The sequence below is a fragment of the Xiphophorus couchianus genome, chromosome 3 (assembly GCF_001444195.1).
Source record: "Xiphophorus couchianus chromosome 3, X_couchianus-1.0, whole genome shotgun sequence".
In the NCBI taxonomy this organism is placed as follows: domain Eukaryota; kingdom Metazoa; phylum Chordata; class Actinopteri; order Cyprinodontiformes; family Poeciliidae; genus Xiphophorus; species Xiphophorus couchianus.
In genome coordinates, this window is record NC_040230.1 from 18,971,378 (window position 1) to 18,986,951 (window position 15,574).

General features: G+C 38.4%; 1 protein-coding gene and 1 long non-coding RNA gene across 2 annotated transcripts; both read right to left on the minus strand.

The window, feature by feature from the left end:
- Window positions 1-2,027: 2,027 nt before the first annotated feature.
- LOC114142241 (uncharacterized protein K02A2.6-like) lies at window positions 2,028-4,480 on the minus strand. The gene is made up of 2 exons (XM_028013392.1): window positions 2,397-4,480; window positions 2,028-2,194 (listed from the first exon to the last, which is right to left on the minus strand). The coding sequence occupies exons 1-2, from the start codon at window positions 4,327-4,329 to the stop codon at window positions 2,028-2,030; spliced, it is 2,100 nt and encodes a 699-aa protein (XP_027869193.1). The 5' UTR covers window positions 4,330-4,480.
- A 3,835-nt stretch (window positions 4,481-8,315) lies between these two features.
- On the minus strand, window positions 8,316-14,015 carry LOC114139653 (uncharacterized). Its single transcript, XR_003594481.1, has 5 exons — window positions 13,314-14,015; window positions 13,106-13,226; window positions 12,584-13,009; window positions 12,257-12,343; window positions 8,316-11,010 (listed from the first exon to the last, which is right to left on the minus strand). It is a non-coding gene; the product is annotated as an uncharacterized LOC114139653 (long non-coding RNA).
- Window positions 14,016-15,574: the final 1,559 nt, after the last annotated feature.

The window sequence follows — 15,574 nt, forward strand, 5'->3', positions numbered from 1 at the left end:
ATACCTTGTCACACTACACTGAGAACAAAGTCTGTTTTGGTTACTGAAATAATGTGAAAATAACACAAGACATTAAAAACAAACAATAAAGACATAAAATATTTATCAGTCAGAGAACAATGTTATTTATGGGATTGAGACACATAATTTCTTAACTTCTTATTTTCTCATTCAGTCTTTTAAAGCAGTCACCACAGATTAGTGATTTTCTGATATAATTCTTCTGCCTGAACAAGCCGGTCAGTGTGTTCGCTTTAGAAACGGCGAGTCTGCAGAAAACTCCCTTCTCGTTGAACTCTGACCAGACCTGCTTCTGCTTGTTATTTCTTTTTTAAACAGTGATAATTTCATGTTAGTTAGCTGGAATTTGAGGAGTTAAGATTCTAAAAAAATATTTGTTTTGAGCACAGAACAAGTTGTTAAGACATTTATGCATATAAAATATTAAGCTCTCTCTATTTATTGGAATTAGTTATTTGTAAGCGGCCATTCTCCATTTTGACACAAGAGGGTGATATATTTTCTGTTCTAATGGTAGGTTTCAAACTTTGTTTCATCTAAAAAGCTGCCTTGTACAGTTATTATGGATTGCTATTGTTATGGACGCTGTCCATAATCAGCTATGAACCTCACTGCATGTCAGTGACATGCAATGTATAGCATGTCACTGACAGAGCTGTATATATAGAGCTCTGGAAAAAGATAAGAGACCACTGCACTGAACCCCACTGAAAACCTCATGGTTCTTCCACCAAATATTGATTTCTGAGCTCTTCTGGAGTAAAAACATTAGTGTTGTTTCTAAATAATTATGAACTTGTTTTCTTTGCATTATTTGAGGTCTGAAAGCACCGTATATTTTTTGTTATTTTCACCATTTCTCATTCCCAAATTTTTGTGATTATTGTAGCTAATGCTTGGTTACTATATGCTTTATGTTTTTCTGGACAACTCTTTTAGCCTGTCTGTTGGCTTAGAAGGGTAGAAAATGTAAAAAAAAAAATACAAATTATTTGAAGGAAAATACATTAAAATTATAACTCTTCGGGGGTGCTGTGGTGGCGCAGGGGGTTAGCATGCCCCATGTTTGGAGGCCTTAGTCCTCGACGCAGACGTCGCGGGTTCGACTCCCGGTCCCGACGACCTTTGCCGCATGTCTTCCCCCCTCTCCTCACCTTCCTTCCTGTCTGCCTACTGTCGAAAAAATACGAGCCACTAGCGCCGCAAAAACTCTTCGGAGAAAAAAATGGAAAAAAAATAAATAATTATAACTCTCATACTACAAGTCCATTACAAATGGCAAAACATGCTTCACTAGCAAACAACAAAGTTTCACTAGTACCTTTTTGTGAAGGAAATGGAAACTGCTGCATGAAAATAACAAGTAAGAGGCCAACATGTTTTTGCATACTCCATATACATTCCCATATATATTCCCATTAAATAGAATAGCTATCTTCCCATTACAAATGGATGGGGAAAGGTGCTTCAGCTGCAATGCACAAAAGTATATTATAACACTTATCTGAAAAGCCTGACAGTATATCCCCAGGAAGATACTATGTGCAGATCCAAACATGTTACTGTAGTGAATCAGTCAATCTTGTCCTGGTTAAGAATTGCATGGATTATGTCGTGTTTTTAAGAAAAATGCGCTGAGTCGAACTGTATCATTGTTATCAGTTTATTCCCGGATCACCAAACATCCAGCCAGACTTCATTGCCACAATCAGCCTCACCTGGACTACTTAAGCCTGTCGCTCTATGACGTCACCACAGGTGGCCATTTGTAGTCTTAACTATGCATAACATTAACACCACATCTCCCCTCTCTAGAATCAATGGGTAGACTACCATTGATTCAACAGACCTTAGAGGATTATTCTGCCTCTATAGCTGGAAGGTCTGTTTCTACCTAGAGCTAGAAGAAAAAGCTACAATAAATAGAAATATATATTTAAAATTTTAGCATAACATTTACATCAATCATTTTATTTTCCTTAGCTACAAATTCAGTCTATCTGGTTTCACAACCCGTCTCCCAAACCTGGTTCTAGGAGTAGGTGAAAGTTCAGGAAAGCTCTGCTGTGAAGATTCCTCAGAACCCGGTGGAACTTGTTCTGCACCAGCATCACCTTCCGGTACTTCTGGCTCTGTCGAAGGCTCCATGGTAACCAAATGACGACGATTTCGCCTAATCAATCCATGGGGTCCTTCCACAATGTATGACCGTGGAGTAGAATGACTGGAAACCACTGCTCCGCTTGTGCCTTGATCTTTAATCCACACGCCTTGTCCTGGAGTAAGTTTACTAAGAACTCTTGCTCTGTGGCGTGAATCATATCTCTCTGCATCCTTTATCCTTCTCTCCTTTTCTTTTTGAGCAATGAACTTACTTTTTGGAAGAACAGGCCTCAACAAAGATGGAAGTGTTGGCACAGTCGTGCGAAGCCTTCTTCCCATAAGGAGCTCCGCTGGACTGTACCCATTCCAAAGTGGGGTTGCTCGGTAGGCGAGTAAGGCTAGATAGGGATCAGCTGCTTTCTTCAACAAGTTCTTTATGGTTTTAACTGCACGTTCAGCTTCCCCGTTACTTTGTGGATATCTTGGGCTACTTGTAATATGGCTAAACCCATATAACTTAGCAAATGTAGCAAAAGCAGCACAAGAAAACTGAGGACCATTATCTGTGATCATTACTTCTGGAATGCCGTGACGTGCAAACACAGATTTCAGGTGAGGAATCACATCTGCTGATCTTGTGGGACTCAGTTGAGCAATTTCCACAAATCTTGATGCATAATCCACAACCAGAATATAATTTTTCCCTTGCAAAGTAAACAGATCGGCCCCAAGTTTTTGCCATGGTCTGTCCGGATACTGTGATGGCATCAATGGCTCTGTGGGATTTTCTTTCTCTCTGTTGCAGGTGTGGCATTTTAGAACCAGTTCTTTTAGCTGCTGGCCCAGTCCAGGCCACCACACTGACTGCTGTGCTCGTTCTCTGCATTTCACCACTCCCTGATGTCCCTCATGTAATTTCATGAGCACATCATTTCTCATAGTTGAAGGAATAACAAGTCTTTCTCCTCTTAACAAAAGACCATCATTCACCGTAAGAAATGCCTTTTCAGCCCAATACAGTCTGAGTGCTGGTTCACTGTTGTAGTGTGTAGGCCATCCTTCCTCACACAGCTGCATCACACGGGCACATATACTATCCCTCGTCAGCTCCTGTCTCAGCTCCTCAAGGTAGCCAGTGCTTGCAGGCAGGTTTTGGATCACATTATCCACATAAATATTTGAATCGTCAACCAACTTTGCTTCAGTTGTTGATAAATTTTCTATCATAGGGGCACGTGACAGTGTATCAGCTGTCCACAGATGTTTCCCTGGCACATATGAGATGGAATAAGAATATCTCATGAGACGCATTCTAAAACGCTGAATACGTGGTGGAAGATCATCTAACATCTGGGAACTCAAAAGACTCAGAAGTGGTTTATGATCTGTCTCCATTTGGAAATGTTTGCCAACGAGATAATTACTGAATCTTTCACAAGCCCAAGTAAGACTTAAAGCTTCTTTTTCCACTTGTGCATATCTCTGCTCAGTCTGTGTTAGAGATCGTGACACGTATGCAACAGGTCTCCACTCCTGACCCCACTTTTGGAGCAGCACACTCCCCAGACCATAAGCTGACGCATCTGCTGAAACCTTACATTCCCGGTTAGTATCGTACATGGCTAACACTGGCGGGGATGAAAGCAAATCTTTCAGTTCTTGAAATGCTCTAGCTTGATCAACTCCCCATATCCAACAGTTTTTCTTTGACAAGAGATCCCTCAAAGGCTTGTCTCGCTCTGCCAACTTTGGAATAAACCTCCCCAGCTGGTTAACCATTCCAAGGAAACTTCTTAGTTCACTCACATTTCTTGGTTCTTTCATCTTTCTCACAGCTTCTGTTTTATTTGGATCAGGACTAACTCCATTAACAGAAATAATATGGCCCAAAAATGTTACACTCTGCTTTGAAAGATCACATTTATCAATGTTCAGTGTAATACCGGCTTCTTGAATCTTTCCAAGAACGGTATACAGACGAGCATCATGCTCCTCCTGTGTTCTCCCCCACACCAACACATCATCCATGTGGCAAACTACACCCTCAAATCCCTCCGTAACCTCTGTTACCATTCTGTTCTGGAAATGCTCAGGGGCAGAAGCTATACCGAAGGGTAGCCGTTTAAAATAATAACGACCAAAAGGTGTAATAAAAGTTGTATATTTTGCAGTATCTTCAGTTAAAGGGATCTGCCAGAACCCCATATTAGCATCTAATTTACTGAAAATGTTAGCTCCTGCTAACTTACCAAGTGTTTCATCTACAGAGGGAAGAATATACTTCTCTCTGCACACAGACTCATTCAGCTTGGTGAGGTCAACACATATGCGTACAGCCCCTGTCTTTTTAGGAGCAACCACCATTCCTGAGCACCAATCAGTTGGCTCCTCAACTCTGCTAATCACCCCCAAACTTTCCATACGGGACAGTTCTTGCTTGACTTTGTCCATTAAAGGAAGTGGAATCCTTCTGGGCGTCTTTAATGAAAATGGTTGAGCTCCTGGTTTCAGTTTGATGGCATAAGGCTGTTTCACTTCTCCCAAACCACTGCATAGCTTTGGATAGCTAGTTTTTAATGTTTCAGCAGTTATCTCATTTAATCTAGCTACAAGCTCCAGCTTCTGAATGGCTGGTCTACCCAAAAGTGCAGTTTGCAGGTGTCTCATAATATACACACTTTCTTGTATCTCCTTTTCTCCTTTTTTCATTAACATCTCAGCAACCCCCACAATATCCAGTGCATTTCTCCCTGGTCCTAACAGCTGCCTGGTAGCTTTTTTCAGAAGATTATCTCATACTTGCATGCTGAAATGCTATAAATGTGCACTAAATCACGTTGGAACTTGAGCTGAGAAAACAACAGAATGTCCTTCACATAACAATTTTTGTTGGTCCTTCACTACCTCACTTAAATATATGTTATTAGACTAAAGGTAGTAGAAAGATTAACATCAAGTCCAAAGATTAAGTTATACCTAAACAGTGTCTTGAGAGATCAGCCAAATTTGGAATTGTAAGATCTGTGCAAAGGTCTGCAGTCCAGAGCTCTGCAACACCCAAACACCTGTCAATTTACACCAAGATGGGTGGGGGTTTTTAACAAAAAACATTGCAGCACTATAAAATTTGTAATACTTTAACTCTTAGGAGTCCGTGGACACAAAAGACGCACGCACAGACTAAATGTAGGAGTAAAATGAAAAGTAAAATAAAAGCAGCACAGTACTGCTAGCTTTAATGTGCGTATATTTTTGGATAACATAACATTTTTGAGTAGAGATTTGCCATAATTCTGTATGTATTTTAAATAGAATAGCTATCTTCCCATTTCAAATGGATGGGGAAAAGTGCTTCAGCTGCAATGCACAAAAGTATATTATAACCCTTATCTGAAAAGCCTGAAAGCAGCAAGTAAGAGGTCATCAGGTGTTTGCATGCTCCACATCTATCTTCAGAATGTTACAGGCAGATCCACACATGCCTTTAGATGTGAACGTAGGAGAAGAAAGTCAGGGATTGAAGGGCTATGCCTCCAAGGTGATGAGCTCAAATAAACTCCATTGGTGAAACAATTCATAATTCATTTGGCAACTTTATTCTGCTTCACTTCAGCTTATTCATAACAAACCTAAAAACATGGGTAACAAAGAGCAAACACAATTTTGTAATTAACGATATCCTTAATATTTCCTTCCTGTTTTTGTTGTTGCTTAGTAAAAAAAAAAGCTTCTTCTGAATAAAAACAAAAATAGATGACATTTTGTGTTCATTGCCCTTTTGATACTAAATATTGTTATTTTGAAATAACCTAAACGATTCTATGTTATTTAAATGTGAAATATTTTACAAACATTTGCTCCTTTTTGAATAAAATGCTGAAACATCTTAGTGGATGATTGCTGAAATGAGTAAAACACTTGCTGCTTACGTCACCAGACTTTCTGATTGGCTACCTGTCACATTCAACAGGCTGCGTTCTCGCTCCCAGTCAGGGAAAAACCCACCGGCTGCAATAAAAGCGCCAAGACAATGTTGAATATGCCCGATTTTACATCGGAGCTGTCCCGACGTTCTACATAACACACCACACAGCAGGTCGGAACGTTCTAGAATTGTCATAAGGGGAAAATGGGGGCAAAAATGTTTAAATTGTGTCATGTGACACTCCCTCCAAACTGCCCCTCCACCCCCAGGCCGCAGTAAAATTGCCAAGCCTTGACCGGTCCGCGATGATAAAAAAGGTTGGGTTATTGTTATTGGACCACCCATTGTTATTGGTTCAGCCCATGGGGGGGCTTTCGCTGGTAGTCGCTCAGCATGCTGTTTTGTTTTTATTTAAATTTTTGTGGCGACACAATGGATACCAAATGCTTCGTCTACTTAAAAGTCAGGTGCAGTTGCTGGGCCGCCACACAGAGAATAGAACAACTTGTCCCATAAATCTTGGGCAACCAAAGCAGTCTCTTTGGCGCTTACTAAAAACTCAACAGACATTAAGTGTAACAGAATCCAGAAGCAGAGATGCGTAGTGCTGCGGGTCTCGCTCATCAGGAAGTCCAGTGTTGAATGAGAGCTTGAGCAGAATTTTATTTAGGGAACCCTCTTGCTGCTAAGAACATCAGCACTACTAACAACATTTAGATTTAGTAAAACCTGGGGGGAGGGGGGCTAGTTTAATTGGCCGAGCAGCCAGCTATAATTGTAGTTTACTAAGATGTATTTGTGAACAAACAGAGCTAAAACTCAAAGATTTAACTGACAGCATCGGATTGTGGTTGTGGTAACAAAACAGTCTAATTATAAATATTGTTCTTTGAACTCTTACAAAGTAAACTTGCCAGCTTTGTATCCTTACAAAGTTTTAAATGTGATCAGCATTACATTGTGTTCTTAGATCGACGAACTGATGACTTAATTTGGATTTAACAGAATTGCAAATAACTATTTCTTTAAATGGTATTTTTTTTTATCTGTTGTTTTCTAGATTCTATAATATTGGGTTTAAGTATTGTCTTCCAGTAACATAATTACACAGTAATATCTTATGTTTCCTGTCAACACTGTTAAGGAAAAATGATTATTTTTAGTACTTAATATAGTTAATCTCATGCCATGTGCGTTTAAGTAGATCAACATTCTTATTTGGACAAATGTTAAGCAGATGTAAGGTAGAAGATCAGAGATAAACATTCTCCTGGCAGGGCTGTAACTTAGAGCAGCCATAAAACACTATTCTCTTGAAAGGCTCTAAATTAGTAGGCCATAAATAATATCTTCCCCTGCCCAGAGGTCGGAGGTCGGGGGTTTCTCAGTGGCTCAGAGCTGCATCTGGAGTTGATCACAGCCTGGAATCGTGGAAACACTTATGTCTAATTTCTGATACACCTTTTAAATATTGATAGCAATAGTGTGTTAGATTAAAGTATATTACCCAAGTTAGAAGTACTAATCTAGTAAATGGAATGTATTTGAAAATGTACTAACTATGACAATATCGGAATCAAAAGAGAATGGTTTGAATGTTATGTTTTACAGGTTGAAAAAGACTTCTATCTCATTATTGTTTGTGATAAGGCAAAGATTCAAATCTTTGGAGATGCTGAGTGCAGAGGAGTAAAATAGGTTTTGTGAAAATAACTTATAACTTTAACAACTAAAATGACTTGATTTTGTCATTAAAACTTAAGGGGAAGGTTTAAGTTTTCCCAAGGTAGCTCGTGGTTGGTCAATAGGAGGAACGCCTTGACTGCATAAATTAAATAGGGAAACACCTCTTTGGTATAAAATTTTGTGTAGCGCTAAAAATACAGAGAGCGAGAGAGCAGGCCACCATTTTTTGCCTTTTTGTCTTTGTTTCGTGTTTGTCTGTCTTCCCCTTGTCTGTCTTTGTGTTCATTCTGTTGATCTGTCTTCTCTGTCTTTGTTCTTTTTCCTTTTAATTTTTTTCCTTTTAATTCTTTTGTCTCAGGTAAAGAATGTACATCTTTGTAACTCTGCAGTTTTCTTGTAATTCATACGGTGTTTTTTCTATTAGATTAAACTCTGTGATCTGTGACGTCAACGCGCTTTGTTGTGGTTTCACTTTCTAGCTGCTGCGCCGCCCGCTGAGAGGACCCGGGAAAATTAAGGAAGAAGGAGCCAAACGTTTTGTCTAAAGTTAATATTAAAATATTTCTTCCTTGATAACACCTACAAAACACCAGTGGACAGCCTTGGTGCCCTGACCCCGGGCTTAGCAAGTTTTCTGAAGGAAACCCTGCACATGCCATGCAATGTTGCAGTTTCTCACATTCAGTTGTTTGTAGGTTGGAAGGACTGTACAAATAGTATAGTTGTATCTTTGACAGATGATGAATTGCTGCCTATTTTTTGTCTCCTTGTTGATGATGCAAATCTTTCATATCACAACATCATAAATGTGCTTCAAAGGGTTGAGATCTACTGACTTGGAGTGTTACGGGCCCCCTCAAAGGCCATAAAAGAAGAATGAGTGGATACAACACCAGTAACCATTTTAAGCACTTTAGAGGCCTTTATTTTTAAAACACAAGTCAAGAGTATGTGGGCACCATCCCAGACATGTAGGCAGAAGCCCAGGCATGTTGGCATATGCCCGGGAATCGCTGAACTGACATGTGCACGCCTCCTTCTGGCCCTCTGTCATGCGCAGTTCTCCTTCAAGCATGGACCCATTGGCCCCTTCATGTGTAGGTGACTGCTAAAAGGTGTGTACCTCCTTCAAGTGTGGGTGAGCGGCTCCTCTCCAAGTACTGAGCCAGAACCTTCCATGCCCGTGTGTCTGTGTCAAATCTCCACTTGTCTTACACTGCTCACACGTTGAACTGAAGCCCCTGGGCCAAATAGACCAAAGTCCCCATGTGACCTTAGGAGCCTCCCATTCTGGTACCTTAATGGAAGCACAGTTAGCAGTCACAGGAGGGCATGGGAGTACAGTGAATTCATTATCATTTTCATCAGTGAGGAAGACAACTGACTTTTTATAGGGAGAAACTTCCTGCAAAACCGAACTTGGGATAACTGTCTCTCTCCTAGAAATACCTGATCCCTTTGGTAGTCCTTCATTGAAAACCTTGAATCGCTCTTAGTCTGATCCCTCCCCAATGGTTATCTGCCCTGGGAAGCCCCACTACTGGCTGATCCCCAAGGCAAAATTTCCATCTGGGTCATAGGGATACTCAAACCCCTCCACCACGTTAAGGTGGCGATTCTGCAGAGGGGTCACCAGCAGATCGCGATGGATGTTTAATCCAAGGGATCCCCCATCCTGAGCAAGCACAAGGCAACAGTGGAGAGGAAAACTCCCTTTAAAAGGAAGAAACCTCCAGCAGAACCAGACTCAGGATGAGCAGCCATCTGCCGAGGCTGGCTGGCTTCAAGAGGGCAAAAATAAAAAAAAACAAAACCACACAAACACAAAACTGTCAGCAAACCTCTGAAAGAAGAAAGACAGATTTAGTTATAATATTAGTTTACATTACACATGTTAAAAAAGGGAGATCTAGGAAAGTAGTGCTCTGTCTATAAGATGGCTATTAACAGAAAATAGCTATTGACAGACTGTTGCAGTCTGAGCCTGTAGCAGCAAACTACCTCTCACTGGAGTCAGTCCTGAAAGAACTTAAAGAATTGTGTTAGTTCACCATTATCTACAAAATCATGTTGCTGTGTTCCCATATCCTGCACAGAAAATCTTTAATTTTGATTAAGAAATAAACATGTTTTCACAGTTTATGTTTGTGTTTGAATATGTTAATGTTCTCAGACAGTTTATGTTAAACGTAACAACAGTTTATGTAAAAACTGTTATAACATAAACTGTATTAACAGTTTATGTTATGTTGTCAGTGTTTTCATTTTAAATGGTGCAAAAAATATGACTTAAATTCACAACATGGAATTGTCCAGGTTGCCAATCCATCCCAGGGCAACACACAGGACAATCAACCATGCAGCGCCAATTAACCTAACAGTCATGTTTTTATTGTGGGAGGAAGCCGGAGCACCCGGAGAGAACCCACACATGCCACTTTTATTATTATTGAACCTCTTTTCTGCAAGGCAACAGTGCGCCATTGTGCAGCCCCCATTCCCAATCCATTAGAACAAAGTCTAGACTATTACAGTATAAATGGATGATGAGAATATACATCACACCTGTAAAACTGAATAATTTAACCCCATCATTCTAGATTTGTGTATGCATGGTGGAGAAAGAGGCACTATTACATTGCTCATGGCAATGCAACAAAACCACGGCTTTTTGGGAGTAGGTTACGAAAATAAGAATTATTTAAAAAGATGTGTTAATGGATCCTGCTCTATTTAGAGAGAGACAGGACAATCAACAATCAATTACATCTAAGGAGATTTTAGACAGACCAATTAACCTAACAGTCATGTTTTTACTGTGGGAGGAAGCCGGAGCACCCGGAAAAAACCCACGCATACCACTTTTTTTCTGCAAGGCAACAGTTCTGCCAACTGCGCCATTGTGCAGCCCTCATTTCAGTCCATTAGAACAAAATCTAGACTTACAAGTAATTGGTTCCTGTTATACCTGTCTGAGGGCCTGTGTGCATATGCGTGTGTTATTTTTCCTTCTTCATTTGTTTATCTACTTATGGTTGACTGGTGTATCTGTCTTTTGTGAGGACTTAAAATTAATTATATAAACATATACAAAAGAAATATATGAAAGGGGAAAAAAATATTTTTCTCCATATCTTTTATCGTTTTCCTCCTTGTTGTCATCAATTGGAAAATTCCCCATGAATTCTAAAGTTATACAAGCAGGTATAATCCGGATTACCCCAATTGCTGATCACCTTTAGCGTGACATGGTTGAAGGAACCAACTTTATTGGCCTGTAAACCAAGACAGATACAAATTAGGGAGGTTAGATTGATAATCCACAGTTACAAATAGACAGACAATAGAAACAAAGGAGGTCTGTCTTAAAGTGAAGCCTAGTTCAACTGGCCTTGCTGTAAATATATTTTGCATAGTTTATCTCAAGATAGCATGGAGGTTATACTGATATCTTGCTAACCAGAAAACAAAATGTTATGTAGTAACACTGGGATTTTATTGTTTGTTATACAGAGACAAGAAAAATTATTGTTTTGTGAAAAGTGTTGTGACTTTTTTGCACTTATATGTTAAGTATAATTTGCATTATAAGTGACTTATTTACAATTGTATGTTAAGCATAATTTACATGATGATTATTATTAATTGAATTTAACATGATTGTATATACCGGTAATTACAAAAGCTGAAGTGAAACATATTTTAGTGCGAGGCATAATTTATTTGGATAGAGGAAGTCTTTTACTTTGAAGAATGCTTAACAGGATCTGGTTCTGTATTTTGTCACTGTCTTGCTTCTGTTGATTTTGGTTGCTAGGTAACGAACAGCTGTTGTGATCAGTTGTTGTGATCAGCTCCTCAATAAAAACTGAGCAGAAATGTTCAGTAAAAGAAATCCAAGTCTCCGTTTTGATTGAAGAAGCTTACACACCGTAACAATAAGAAATTGACTTTTTTTTTTTTTTTGTCAAGACATAATAAAAGTCTTATTAACGAGATTTATACCAAGAAAAAAAAATGTCCTCCTTAAGTGATGGCCAAAAAAATCTACAGTATTTTGCATCTGTTCAAGTTAATCGCTCTGTATCTCTGTGTTTTGGAATAGTTAGGGTTCAATAACAAAACTTTCTGTGGCTGCACATGCAGGTGGATCATTGTGGTGCATTTTGCCACTATTTCTAGACAACATAATTGTTACAAACTTGACTAATTGATTAATTTTTCAATGCTATCTATCAGTTGCAGTCTCACTCAACAGCTCTGTAAGTGCAGAATTAACATAATTTTTTATGGTTTAAATAGACATTTTCATTGGAGCATTTTGAATGGAACAAAAATACTGTATCTGCCATTTTATTTAAAGTTGTTTTTTTTCTTTTTTAATTGAATGCTAGTAACACCCAGTGAAGTACCTTAAGGTTGTATGTTAGGAAAGATTATCATATTTATAACAGGGTCAGTCATTCTGGGCTTCTGTGAGAACTGTATTTGGTTAATAAAACATTAATTTGACATATTTACAGGAACTTTGAAGGTCTGTATTTGGTCGCCACCTTCATCGTATAGGAAAGTTCCCAAATGACTCTCATCTTCTAAATTCTTCTTTCCCTGAGACAAAATTAGATAGAAATGCATATATGTGAAAGTTAGTTGGTGTATCTAAAGACACATCACATCCTGAGATGAGCAGAAAATTCATTAGTGCAGACAGAAAGTTTGCATAGTTTAGAATGAGATCAAGTGATGTCATAATGAATCATTGCTATCACATCTTAAATGTATACTTAAAATATACTATAGGTGGATATATATGTTTTACAGTTTTGACACTTGTTTTACTTGACTTACATAGACAGAAAATTCTTTAGGAGCACTGGAGACTGACGCAGTTGGGGAAACAATCTTGGGAATATGACCCAGGGACACATGAGTGATGGTGGCTTTGTGGGACAGTGAGATGGATAAACGTCCTGGGAGGCCTGCAAAGGCCCAGCATTGTCCTGGATTCAGCTGAGATCTTCCCTGAAGACAGAGAACAAAACAAAGTTTAGGTGGGGTACCATGACTAAGAGAAAAGAAAATTGTAAAGCCTAATACTATATCAACAAGACACACCACTTTTCCTAACATTGATTTTTAATGATTTGAGTGTCATTCAGACCTTAATAACAATGTCTGGGCCAAAATTTGGTAGCCTAAAAGATGCACCAAACATTCTACACATTTTATAGCTCTGAAATGTTTGTGAGGTCATCTTGTGTAAAATCGTTGCTCCTGTACACAAAAACAAAAGCAGACATATTGTGAGTTAGGAAGGTTTAATGCTGAAAATTTGCTATTTAGTTTATGATCATATTTGTAATGGCTCACCTTGAGACTCCAGAGCAAAGTTGGGCCACAGATCTGCTTGTGGTAGAAGGTACTCAAGCTTTGCCTCCAACAACTGCAGCCTGGAGAGATGTCCCTGATCCTTACATCCAGAGATTATAGCCTGTGCACAACATAATAGTTAACAGCTTGTTCTCATGTTTGTTCAGGATAATTAAATCATTGTTAAAATTAGGAAGAGAAAGCCTACCATGTCTATTTGAGGTGGTGTGACAGATAATTCTGAAGATTTTCTCTGCGAGTGCAGAGCAATAATCCACCAAATACAAGCTGATGAACATGAGCAGAAGATGACAGTCAGACAACAGTTAAAATACAGCCTTTCTATAACACTTCTAAACTGACTATTTGTTGAAGGAGAGTATTTACCAAAAGCGACAAAGATACGAAAGACAAATACAAAGATTTTATAATAATCCTGTATGAGAATTTCCATCATCTGGTTTTCTTGGTCACGCCTATTGTCTTCACGACTACGAAACCTTTCCCTAAACATTACAGGCTGGTTTACAGGGCGACGTGCTATGCGCCTCCTTCTGGCCCTAGATGGAGAAAATACAAGTGTGTAAACATTTTTATAGTGTAAACACTTATGTTTTACACAGCAGATGACTGTGTAAAACATAAGAGCCAAACAAATTCCTGATTGAATATACCTGTTTGGAGTCTCTTTGTATGAAATTACTGGTATTCCATACATGTCATAGTATCCATTGTTTATTAAACGTTGACTTCTTCTTAGCATGACTGTAAAAAAAAACAGACAGGGAAAGGTGGTCGGTGATTGGCACAAAGCATGTTTAAAATGTACAACACTACAAGTCATTTTCATATTAAACACTGTAAATTTAATAATGTAATGTATCTAGAACTTCCTTTAATGTTGATCAGATCATCATTTAGTTACCTATCATATTGAATTTATTTACACCGTGTTCCAAATTATTATGCAAGTGATATTTTCCCAGATTTTCTTAAATGGTCAATGCAAATGATGGTCAGTATAATTTTCAAGTCATGAACTATTTCAGTATAAATCAAATTTTACTGAACAAAGCTCCCCATGAGAACAGTATTTTTTTCCAAAAATAAAATACTCATAATGCACTGTTCCAAATTATTATGCACAGCAGATTTTCTAAACATTTTATGGATTATAAAGAACTGCAAACGGTCATTCTTTGAATGTGCAGCATTAAGTGGTCACATGTACTAAAATAAAAAGCTATTTCAATGAAAAACACCTTAACAGATCAAGTTCAAGGTGGCCATCCACCACCAATCCACTACTGCATCCATCTGGACCATCCAGGGTTGCACAGCAGTCATCAGTGAACAAGTCTGTTTGAAAATGAATCTTCATGTACAGCTGGGTCCACTGCGACTGTTTCTGCTTGTGAGCTCTGGTTAGCGGTGGCTGAATAGTAGGTTCATGCACCACAAGCCTCTGGAGGATCCTCCACCTTGAGGCTCCAGAGGCACCAGCAGCTTCAAATAACTGTTTGCTGCTTTTAAGGGCATTTTAACAGCTGCTCTCTTAATCCGATGAATTTGTCTAACAGAAAACTTCCTCATTCTGCCTTTATCTGTAAAAATCCATCTTTGTTCTGAATAAGCCACAAATCTCTTCACAGTACGATGATAACGCTTCAGTTTTCATTAAATCTTAATGTTTTCATATCTTGTCATACGGCACTACACTATCTGATGATTTTCGTCAGCAGAGAGATCTTTCTCTTTCCTATATTGCTTGAAACCTGTGGCCTGCTTAATAATCTGGAACATCCTTCTTAAGTAGATTTTCTTTAATTGAGCTCACCAGACAAACTAATCAACCCAGCTCTCTGAAATTAATTATAATGATTCAAAGAGCCCTGACACACAATACCATCTATAAATTTAATAGCACAACAAAAAATTTAATCTTAATGACACTTAAATTCCATATTTCCTAAAAATTTCAAACACGGTGTATTTGCAACATTGCTGCACACTTCCTTCAAAAAACCCTAGCACAAAATTATTATTTTTTTCTTTGCTTCACTAATTTCTAAATAAATACTTACTTGAAAAACTGAAGCTCAGTTCAACTTATTGAATTTCTTGAAGTTATATATCGATGTCTAACTCTTCAAATGGATGAATTCCTGTAGGAACTCCTCTCTTATTGACAAACGTTCCAAAAACGCCTGATGACAAGTCAGCCTATGTGACATCACAATGCTCATCAGAACCTGCCCACAATTCATTTCTGTCTCTTTGAAATTAATTTCAAACATTTTAAAAAATAATGTACAAAGAAATGTCCATTCTGCTGTAAAATTAGTCAATCAAATCACTGCTATCAACAAAATCGAGAAATGTTTACTTCCCTAATGGCATTTACATACAGTTATTGCACAGTTTTGTCAGACATGTTTGATAAAAATTTCCGCTATTACTGCAGAAAGC

Coding starts and splice junctions, on each gene's coding strand:
- LOC114142241 (XM_028013392.1), bottom strand. CDS start 4,329: ATGGGGTTCTGGCAGATCCCTTTAACTGAAGATACTGCAAAATATACA. Junction 2,195..2,396: donor GAGGCCTGTTCTTCCAAAAA/GTAAGTTCATTG, acceptor TGGATTGATTAG/GCGAAATCGTCGTCATTTGG.